Source organism: Drosophila obscura, unplaced genomic scaffold (genome assembly GCF_018151105.1).
Source record: "Drosophila obscura isolate BZ-5 IFL unplaced genomic scaffold, ASM1815110v1 contig_14, whole genome shotgun sequence".
In the NCBI taxonomy this organism is placed as follows: domain Eukaryota; kingdom Metazoa; phylum Arthropoda; class Insecta; order Diptera; family Drosophilidae; genus Drosophila; species Drosophila obscura.
This window is the reverse complement of record NW_024542724.1, coordinates 1,556,680-1,568,072: the sequence shown is the minus strand read 5'-3', so window position 1 is coordinate 1,568,072 and position 11,393 is coordinate 1,556,680. Positions and strand designations below refer to the sequence as shown.

The 11,393-nt window shown below is 39.5% G+C and overlaps 1 protein-coding gene across 1 annotated transcript; it reads left to right on the top strand.

Moving 5' to 3' along the window:
• The first annotated feature begins 1,731 nt into the window (after nucleotides 1-1,731).
• On the top strand, nucleotides 1,732-5,956 carry LOC111070343 (adenylyl cyclase X E-like). The gene is made up of 12 exons (XM_022360799.2): nucleotides 1,732-1,896; nucleotides 1,955-2,095; nucleotides 2,163-2,322; nucleotides 2,400-3,180; nucleotides 3,231-3,331; nucleotides 3,399-3,738; nucleotides 3,797-4,256; nucleotides 4,311-4,672; nucleotides 4,731-4,825; nucleotides 4,891-5,042; nucleotides 5,098-5,254; nucleotides 5,334-5,956. The coding sequence occupies exons 1-12, from the start codon at nucleotides 1,816-1,818 to the stop codon at nucleotides 5,909-5,911; spliced, it is 3,408 nt and encodes a 1,135-aa protein (XP_022216491.2). The 5' UTR covers nucleotides 1,732-1,815; the 3' UTR covers nucleotides 5,912-5,956.
• Nucleotides 5,957-11,393: the final 5,437 nt, after the last annotated feature.

The following is an 11,393-nucleotide window of genomic DNA, read 5'->3' as shown; positions in this document are numbered from 1 at the left end:
CATATCATATCTCAAAGCGTTCATAAAATAGTTTTTAATTTTGCCTCCTCTTTTCGGCTGAGTCCCCACTGTAAATACACACAATACAAACAAATAACAACTTAAAGGCCTGTCTCCAGCACCGCGAAAAATTCCTGCCATGAATTTACTAGTTATTTCGTGAGGGTGTGGAGCATAGCTAAACCAGGGTTGATGAATCAGCTGTGTTTTGTAAACATGGCCAACTGTAAAATTCTGCTAAAATTAATAAAAGAAAAAAATGCACTCTGATGATAAAGTGGTTGTCTTGGTGGCGGCATATATTGTTGCAAAACAAATAAGAATAATTTTCATCTCTCATTTTGGTTTTGCGGAGAGTTTTTGCCTACATCTTGCACCATTCACTTCAGGAATAATTGTTGAGAATATATATTTCTGAGCTGGGTGTCAGCTGTTCTCTCAGTCCACACACGGTCCCGATAGGAAACTATCGATATAAATCTGGATTCCGCTCGTGTTGCTGGATACACGCTCCAGGAATACGTAAGCGAAACATTCCTGTCACAGTTTTTTTTATATGGAGTTTGACAGGAATTTTTCGATTCCGCAGTGCTGGATAACTATGCTTAAGACGACGTTAGTTTTATTATAGTGGTAGTTGTTGTAACTTGTATTTAATATTATGGGAATTGGCTTATGATTATGTGTATTTGTGTGTGAATTGATGTGTAGTGTGTGTGAAGCTCGCGAAACTTTGGCACCGACTGAAGCTGACTCTCGCTTGCTTAACCCTACAAACCTCCTGCTCTAATCGATCTCTCTTCTTTGCTCAAAAAGGGAGTTACTCAATACTGGCGGCCACTTCGAGCCGCTCTCTGCACTGCCGGCCCTATCCCGATTCCTACATTAATAGCCGAGTCGATATAGCCATGTCTGTCTGTCCGTCGGTTCGTCTTGTTAATCGCCTAGATCTCATAGACTATAAGCGCTAGAGCAACCAAATTTTGTTTCCAGACTTATGTGATATCACAAAGTGATTCTTTCGCGGAGAAGATGTAGAAGCATATATTGTGAGAAAATTTTGTGGGTGAGAACCGGCTTACACGCTATATAAGATTGTTAAACAAAAATTATTAATGGCCTCCGAAACAGTTAAAATTAATTTAGATATAAAAACTTTTTATTTTAAGACTAGAATTTATTTTAGAATAAAGAGCCTTAACAAAAGAATACCTATCCAAAAAGAAAAACAACGTTAAATTTCAAATTAAAAATTAAATTACAAAAAAACATCAACTCTTTTTATTATAACAGGCAACTGAGGGTTAATCCACACGCTCTATTGTTGTTTCACTCACACTTACTGCGCTGAGGCCTTTCACTCGCACTTATTGTACACATTGTTAATTGCCGACGAGACCACCTTATATAATTGCATCATGCTCTGGCCCATGTCGGGATTCGACCCAAAGATAGCCGAAGCCTTCGGCGAGTTTCCACTTCTGTTGATACGTTTTGGTTGTATGAACCAGCACATCATGTATATAGCGGCAATGTATATTTTAATAACAATTATTGCGTTCCGTGGCTTCTGTTTTCATCATTTGAATTGCCCCATTTTCCATTTACTTTTACTTTCAAATTACTTTAATTTCCAGAAATTTCACTTACATTTTGAAATATGTATGGTTTATATTTAATGATTTAAAATTGCTTGAGTTTATCGGAATAACTTTATTCAAAGTAGGCTTTAAGTTTGCATTACTTTAACGTTTCAGTAGTCGTAATACATTTACCAGCAGTCAAGGAATATATAAAATAACACATTATAACAGAATGCCTCAACAGAGCTTCGCTGATGATGTATGTCAGTTCAACTATACCAAAGAGCGCCTGTGGGAGCGCAGCTACCTCTTGGTAAATCTTTAAGAGACATCCAAATGGTGCACTCTTTTATTTACATGGATATCCATAGGTAAAATGTGCGGAGCTGCATTTGGAGGAGGAATACCGTCTGTATCAGGTACGACTATGGAATAGTTTTTTAGGCGTGTTCTGCCTTCTGCATACCCTCATTACCATCTTGCACTGCACAATGCTGCTCTTAACTTGCCCGGTAAGTCAAGCAAGAATTTAAAACTAACTTAAGGGCTACGGTTAAAACTACCATCATCTTTATCCAGCATACCCACTTAATATTAATTGATGTGGGTATATATATATTTTCTGCATGTTTTGTTTTAACTGTATTGAGCGTCAATTTCTGTGAGAAGTTTTCTATGCGACACTCGTGGATTACTTATGTGAGCTCCGTGATTGCAGCATTCGTATTGGTATCAGCTGGTGAGTTAATTGATCTTCGGCCTTCTACTATTATATTTTTATTATTATTATTTATTATTATTTTTACCATCCTGCAGATATCTTTCAGGGCACATATCATTACTACGTACACGATTGGGCATTGGATACATTTTATGACACTTATATTATTTATATGATATACATGTTCATGCCGATACCCGTTATGTCGGGTGCCCTGCTGCTGGGAGTCACAGTGTCCGTTGTGTACATAACCTACTTTGCGGTCTATATTGCCACGGAGTACTATTTCGAGATTTTCAGTGCCTACGACTATGGCAGGTTTATTGTAGATATATTCCACCACGTGTGCTTCAACCTTCTTGGTATGTTCTTTCGCATAATGAATGATATTGTTGTGCGCTCGTCCTTCCTGGACCGGCATCAGTATATAATGGAGAAGATCTGGCTACGCAATGCGCGTCGTCAGGAAAAGTTCGTGCTCCATAGTATTATCCCGCCACAGATAGCCAAGCCAATCCAAGACGATATACAAAATAGACTTGCCAGAAAGGGGCGAGGACTGGCTGCCATTCGCTCCCCGGGCGTCATGGAGCATATCATGGCCATTCAGATCCATCCTGAGGTCAGTATCTTGTATGCAGATGTGGTTAACTATACACAACTGACGACAACACTGGATGTGGAGACGCTTGTGAGGCTGCTGCATGGTCTCTTTGGAAGGTTCGATATGGCCGCCACCCACTTTGAGGTTCAGCGAATCAAGTTCTTAGGGGACTGCTACTACTGTGTGGCTGGTCTAATGCGCCCGGATCCCGACCATGCCAAGTGCTGTGTGGATCTAGGTCTGTCCATGATCTCACACATTCAACAAGTGCGGTAAGTTAATCGAGGTTTGTGTATATTTAAATTTTTTAAAAATTTTGCAGAAGGGAACATGACGTGGACATCGATATGCGCATTGGAGTTCATTCTGGAAGTGTTATTGCAGGAGTCATCGGCGAAGCTAAGCTTCAGTACGATGTATGGGGTGCGTTTACATTCTACATCAGCATTCCTTAAAGATTATTCATCGACATTATTCCTTTAATTGGCAGGAATCGACGTAACCATTGCCAATCATTTAGAATCCACTGGCTCTGCGGGATATGTTCATATTAGTGCCAGTACGTTGAACGAACTAGATCCTGGCGAATATACGATAACTCCTGGCACCGATGCAGCTTTGGAGGATCCCGTTCTAAGCAAAAACAACATCAGCACGTTTCTAATTTCTGCTCAGCCTTCTCGCCCTTCTTTCAGACGTTCTACAGAAAGGTTTGATTCACAATCTCACATCGATCTACGCGCCAGACCAGATTTGTACAGTACTAAAGACGATGTGATTAACGAAGAATTGCGTCAGGAGTTTCGAAAGATGCCAGTCAGTAGATTCAAGTGAGTTTCGACTCTCTCGGACAAATGACAAAACTTCCATTCACATAATTTCCCACAGACCTGGAAAAATCTTCTCCTGGAGAAGACGAGACGAGCCTAATGACCCTCTGTCATCCGAACTCACCAAATTCTGTATGGTCTTTCGGGACTCCCACCTTGAGTGCAAATACTTGCATTCGCCAGACTATATGTTCAAGCACAGCATGTTGCTTGCATGGAGCATTGGATGCAGCCTGGCCTACATGCAGCTGATGACTCTACACCCGGACCTACTCTTTATCGCCATAGTGTTGGATGTAGTTGTATTAACTTGTCTGACCATCTTGCTTGTCATCGCTTGGTACAAAAAAATATGCTGGCTTATATTTGGCAAGAAGGAGGAGATCCAACACCGATTCAGCCAGCTGAGCTGCTGGATATTTTGTACCTGTGAGAAGATACAAGCAAGCCTCAGCCTCCGCATTTGCATATATCTCTTCATCATTTGTGCGTATAATTCCGTGGTCAGCATCATACTGGTAAGTTTATATTGATAGAGTACGCATTAACCCTAAAGGAGACCCTTTTTATAGATGGGATGTGATCGCAATGAGTTCGAATTGATGAGCATCGAGAGTAAACTTTATCACTATGATGCTAATGTGACTATGTGCTTTAATCCCTGGGTAATCACGAATGTGGTGGCTCTTATCATTGCAATGAGCTTTACGTTCACTAGTATTCCGTTCGTCTTGAAGATAATTGTGAGCTTTTTGATGACAATCGCGTATCTGATCGTTATATTTTTCCAGTTCCAGTTCATTTTCCATCACAGTGCTACCACAAATCCTTTTTTTGCGGCAGAATATGCACATAGTTTGCTCATAATCATCACCTTTTTTACCTTGTATTTCAAGGAGCGACACGCAGAGTTCACAAACAAAGTCAACTTCAAGTAAGTAACCCTCTATAATATTATTTAATTATAATATAAGTTAATTAAATTATTTTAGTTGGCGCGTCGAGTTGAGAAAAAAGCAGCGTGATGCCCATATAACTAACCACTCAATAATAATTCTCCTGAATAATATACTTCCTGCTCATGTTGGTGAGTTTTTGGATCAGGCAACAAAACAGGTAACAAAATCATCTGTACACGCCTCTCTTCCTCAGTCAACGTTTACCTTACATCTCTGGCCAACCATGAGCTCTACTATGAGGAATACAAAATAGTATCCGTTATGTTTGCCACTTTAAGAAATTTCGAAATGAGCCTGAGAAACTTGCGCCTACTAAACGAGATCATCACGGAGTTTGATAGATTGGTAAGCTATGATTTATTATTAATATTTTTTTTGCCATTATTTGTTCCTTTCCTAGTTGCTCCACTACAAAGATAATTACTTGGTGGAGAAGATCAAAATTGTTGGCTGCACATATATGGCAGCATGTGGATTGGATGTGAACATTGCAGATCGCATTAGCAAAGAATTAACGAAACGAGATTCCCCCATTCGAGACTCACTAACGGAAGAAGGTTAGTTTTAATTAAGGTGCAATATATATTTATATTTTTATATAAATTATATATTATATATATATTTATTAACTTTTAGTGGAGCAGGCTCTGATGATTCGCAGAGCCTCCTCTTTACTATCAGAACGAAGTTTAAAGGAAGATCTGCATGAAGAGGTCGTCTTTGTGATGACCACGTTTGCCTTGGACCTAATGCGAACTCTTTGGATGCTCAACAAAGCCTATGAAACGGTATCTTATGATAAGACCATTATTAGCCCAGATATGTCCATTGGTATCTCCAGTGGTGAGGTTATGGCCGGAGTTGTTGGCGCCTCTCAACCCCATTATGACATCTGGGGGAACCCCGTTAACATGGCGTCCCGTATGGACTCCACCGGCATGATCGGACACATCCAAGTGACCCAGGAAACAGCCATCCTTTTGCGTGAATTTGGCATTATGTGCCGCTATCGTGGCATGACCTATGTGAAAGGCCCAGGAAAAATTCCCACATACTTCGTAGCTATTGATAACAATTACGACTTCATCACCATCAATGCTAAGCGAACACCAAGACGTCAATATCGTGACAGGGATGCTTCTATATCTGACAACGAATCGATAGCTGGCCTGTTTTTTGGATTTGATGACGCAGATAGTAATAATGAGAAATAAGTATTTTAATGTAAATTATTTAATTAACCATTAAAGACGCAATGAAAGCGAAGCTTGGTTTCTGTTTTGGTAATTTTTAAATTGTCTTCTTGCCTCTGGTTTGCCGTTTTGGTTGCGATCCTTTGCGTGACTGGCATTTTCCCTTCCAAATATAATTAATGATTTTCTACGCCTACCAATTAAAAGTGTCAAAAGCAGCACCAAAGTCCTGGCGTGCCATCAAGGTCTTGACTTTGCCTTAAAAACTGCTCAGCGTAATTGAATTAATCCCAAAAGCGTTTCAAAATTTTACATTTGTGTGTTGAGGAAGAGCCGGAATTTCTAAGCATAGATTCCTTCGACTCTGAGTGCTTTCCGATTTGATGGGTACCCTTTTTGCACGTGCAATTAAAAGCCATTTTTACAAGCAATTTGCAAATTATGATGACGATGACAGACATTAATGGTGATCGTCTCCCTTTGATGCTGATGATGCTTGTCATTGTTTGCTGTAATTGACGAGTCCTCGTTACAATGAAACATCAAAAAAGCACGAAACTACGGGTTAGACAAACAGACAGACATTTTATTTTCAGCGAGTGCCCCAGGACCCACCATGCGTCTCTTTTTGCGTGAAATGGAATTCTTTTCACCCGGACACACCCCACGTCCAATAATCCTTTGACATGTAAAACGTTCGTCCAATGCATATCGACATACGAAAAATAAGAGAATTCTGTTTCACGAGTAAAAGTACTTCCTCCGTGGAAACAAATTGAAATGCATGTGAAATTTAAATGTGAATTAAAATGCGAAACTTATTTGCCCTGAAAATAGGGAAAATTAAATAAGAAATTCATTTTTTGACTCGTTTTTTAATTGATACACGTGAAGGCACATTCAAATACACATAGCTGCCCATAGAGGAGTCGTAATTATTTGTTTGCTTGATGCTTGTTATCCTCCTGCTAATTGAATATTTTCACATGTAGGGACAGGTGGCAAGCAGAGCAGAAATAACTAAAAAGAATGTGACGGACGAATTCGTTAGCAAATTTGCTAAGAGCCGGCTCCTATTTGTACAGATACATACACGTACATAGTTGTTAAAAATGACAACATTCCATTGCCATCAGCGGAGACTTGGGAGTACGTACATATGTATGTTCGTACATTGTACATACATACAGCCACCTGTTTTATCCAGTCGCTGCTAATTATAAGCGAATTTCGTTTAATGATCTTTTTTTAGGAGGGTGGATTTGTTGGTTGAAGAAGGAGCAATCCATTGATGAGCACGAATAATGAAAAGTTGGGGAAGTTGTTAGAGCTGCTACCGCGAACACAGATATCTTGTATTTCTAAATTGATTTCCCTAATCGTAAGTTTCAGTCTATGTAGTAAATATACATATATCCTTAGCGCCATGATCTTCTCTGTAGGTTCAAGAAGACTCATCATTATCGCTGCCAAGCCAACTTTGCACCGGACGTCGCACTCGTTTTTTAAGAACAACCATCCTCATTCTTCAGTCACAGTTGTTTCCGTTACTAAAAATACATCGTCATAGTCCCTTGACACCATTTCCTTGAAAAATAACCCTATCCAGTTACTGGTCATCGTCTCTGTATTAAACGGTCGCTGCTTCCAACAGCGCTGCTCCACAATTCTTAACACATTTTAGTGCCTACCTCGGTCACAGTTCGTTCTAGCTTTGTGCCAGTTTTACCCTTTATTCCAGAAATGCAGTTATTCGATTTGGTTACCTTATCTAAGTGCATAAACCATTTCGTATCTAAAATTCTTCCACATCATATCGAAGCCAAGCATATTACAAAATGTACTATGTACTTCGTAACCAGTCCTGAGAACTGGGACTGGCAACGGCAAGAAGCCTCCTTCCAACGCACTCAAATAACAATACGTAAAATGTTGCCATGAAAAGAAGTGGGAGCAAAAAAGGAACGTAATCGAAATCGAGTTTCATTCTCAGGCCATTTGCCATTCCCAGAATCCAAACTAACAACATTGACTCAAGTCCGCAAAGCAAAAAAAGGAAAAAGAAAAAAAAAATAGAAAAAAGAAAAAGTCCTCTCAGGCTAACTAATCCTTTTTTACGAATTTCTTTTTTCCTCTTTTCTTGGAGCCGCGTGTGAGTGTGTTTTGCTGCCAATCCAAGCGACCAAAACGAAAATGTCATCATCAGCAGAGCTTGGTCAGAGAATAGAAAGAATAAAACCCAACCGAACTACGAGTACAAGTAGTGGGAACTATCCCATTCCTCCCACTACATATACATATATACTGCCACTCAACGTAACTTTTTATGTGCAACATAGCAGAATGATTGTGTTCCGTTCCAGAAATATCAGCACAACAAGCACGACAACAACAACAACACCAACAACAACAGCAACAACAACAACATCTTAAGCCATTTCGCATAAAATTTCACACACCATTTTAGCCAAGTGCCACATTACCTGCACACAAGATGGGACTCGACTCGACTGTGGTCCGCTTCACCTGGTCGCCCCGCTGAATCCTCATGCCTCATGCCTCCCGGCTGCCTCTTACTGCCCGGGCACCTCCTCTGAACTGAACCAAACCAAGAAAAAAAACGAAAATAAAACCAGAAAATGTTGAAAAACACGAAACTGAACATAAAAAATACCTTTTGACACATGCAAGCAAAAGCAAATGGGGGCGTGGTCCAAGGCCCAAGCCAGAGCCAAAAGTGTTGGCCACTGTTGGCCCAAAAGGAGATGGGGAAAGGAGCTTAAAATCAGCGGGCAGAGACTACATGGAAAAGGCTAAAAAAAAAAAGATTCCGCCAGCCAAACGAGGAGAAAAGGTAAAGAAAAAAGTCTTGAAAATTGCATTTTAAGAAGAAGTTCGTGTGGCTATAACGGAAAATCTATAAACACACACACACACACACACACACAAAACACTTGGTCTCTTCTATATATAACCAGAGTGCGACTGAATGCAGACAAACGAACAAAACGAAAAAAGGATACATGGAAGCTCAATCTGAAGCTGACTTGGGCGCCACAATGGCCAGTCGGTTATCCAGTTGGTCAGCAAAGCATGCCGAACCAATCCAATACAATTTTAACGATAATGTGAGCCAAAAGCAAAGCGATGGCGAAATTGATATGGCCACCAGAATGGTCCACACAGACACACACACACGGACACCCACGGACATCGAGAAGGTACGAGTACATACACACATAGGAATGCAAACGAACCAAATCACGTATACGCAGCGTAAACACTAAAATAAAACTAAATAGGTGCATTCTGCCAAAACAATATAAAATCAGTTTTATTTTTATTATTTTTCTATATTTAAATTATTAAAATCAAGATATTTGAAAATTTTTAATAATTCAATGTTAAAAAGAACTAATTTGATGTAAAATAATAGGGAGTGGTGGTATGGTATAGTATGGTGGCAAACACTAAAAAATTTATTTTTTTCATAATTTCAGAAGCAGCCAGTTTCTGACATCTATTGAGCATATATCTGTCAGAAGCGATTGTTAAAATTTAAATGGGGTAAAATTTTGCAGCTCTTGGCGCAAATCATTGATTTTTTATATTTTCGAAAGTTGTAAGGTTTGGTGGAGGATTGGTGTATTCACCTAAAACATTGTGTAGATGTGAAAATCATTTATTAAAACTATTAAAAAATGATTTTGAAGATTTTAAATTTTAGAAAAAAAAGTTTCACTTCAGTTGTGGTTGCAATTTTACATGTGACGGCATATCTTAAAAACTAAAAAAAAACACGAAAAAACCAACAAAAATGCTAAAGATTATGTTATTTTCTGATAATATAAGTTATAGCAAGTGTCTCTTTAGTGGCCTTCGAGATTTCAAATACCAAAAACTATTGGCCAAGGCCTAAATATATTTTTTCCTACTTATTTTTTCATACCTACCTGACTCAATTGTCAAAAAATCTTCACTCTGGCACTGTTAGCACTGTTAACATATCCAAAAACAATTTTTTGTTTTTTTTAACTACTTTTTTATTGAAAATCATTTAGAGTACAAAGCATACGTCCCCTCATTAATACTACTGCATATAAAATGTCAGCACGATAAAAGACATGCCAGATTTGACAAGTTCGCCACCATACCTTACACGCCACGATGTCTTACACTCCCCTTCAGGAAATATGTGGAACTAAAAGGAAGTAGAAATAATATCCTACTCTAAATGGTCAAAATTGCCTTAATGACATGTGGGATGCGGTATTGACAGGGTAGTGCCAAGGAACACCAGAAGCGGGCACACCATTAATTATCTGTCTATACACTTACATAGATATCAAAAGGAGATGCGGACTCAGTTGCAAAGTGAGAAAAAATAGTGGCAGCGTACCGACATTTTTCAGTAGCTGCCCAAATCTCATAGAGGACATCTCGTCCTTCTTATTAATAACCATCTGCTAAAATTAAGTCGAACGGAATAAACTATAAACTTACAAATAAACAGCCATAGTTCTTCAATCAAACGAAGGACTCTGCAGACATATCTTCTTTAATGGTGATCCACATTCTGAATTTCTTTTTATATCTTTGAATCTGGAATAGATTCCAGATTCCTCCAGATTCAATTTTCTACTTTAAGACATATGTATTGCATCTTCCATACTTTCAGTTGACATATCTGCTCTTTAAGGCATTCCTGAGAAAGAACTCAGACATCTAAGGAATTCTTAGTTTTTTAGAAGCAGGAAAATCACATTGGTTAAGCTAGAAGTGCGTTGCCATAACATTTTATACTTCGAGCCACAACTCACAGCCCAGTCTGTTATGCTAAGGTATGGCCTTGGAGCTGAGCTCCAAGTAGAACAGAAACTACAAATTATGACAACAAATTGCAAACAAACAAGGAACAAACAAGTGAATCACCTTTAACGCTTCCTTTTGCACTTTTTGGTCTTTCATTTTTCCTGGGATTCGCTCCTCCATGGCAGCTCCAGAAGCTTAAGCAGAGGTAGGCAGGAACTGGTTGTGTGTGTGAGGTCTTGTCATAACTTCCAGCGCTCGAAGGCAGTACGAACGAACGAAAGACTTGCAGACCGGAGGGAACCAACGAAGGACCCAAAGACCGAGCCAACGAACGAGCCCAAAATGACAAAAACTGCACAGACAGCACAGACAGCAGGGAGACAGTAAGAGAGGGGCATCAGACAGGTTGGAATAGCTAAAGACCAAGACATGCATGTCAAAGGACAACGAAATCTCCTGGTGTGTGTGTGTGTGTGTCTGCATTTGTGAGTGTTGCTTAACACTCAAAAGCGGAAGTAAGCGTCGTGTTGCTGCGGTCGAGAATGAGGAGTAGAAGAGACAGCGAAAGGGAGCAAGCAGAAGTTTGTTTTCTTGCGGCGTCATGACTGGCATTTCTGTCTGCTTCTGTTTCTGGTATAGGTACTCGTACACGTACCCGGTACTCGCACTGCTGCAGTGACAGCAAAAACCA

What these genes read in the sequence shown, in the direction of transcription:
- LOC111070343 (XM_022360799.2), top strand. Translation starts at nt 1,816, where the DNA reads ATGCCTCAACAGAGCTTCGCTGATGATGTATGTCAGTTCAACTATACC. An exon ending in TGCTGCTCTTAACTTGCCCG is followed by an intron (nt 2,096 to 2,162) that starts GTAAGTCAAGCA and finishes ATCTTTATCCAG; the next exon opens with CATACCCACTTAATATTAAT. An exon ending in ATTCGTATTGGTATCAGCTG is followed by an intron (nt 2,323 to 2,399) that starts GTGAGTTAATTG and finishes ACCATCCTGCAG; the next exon opens with ATATCTTTCAGGGCACATAT.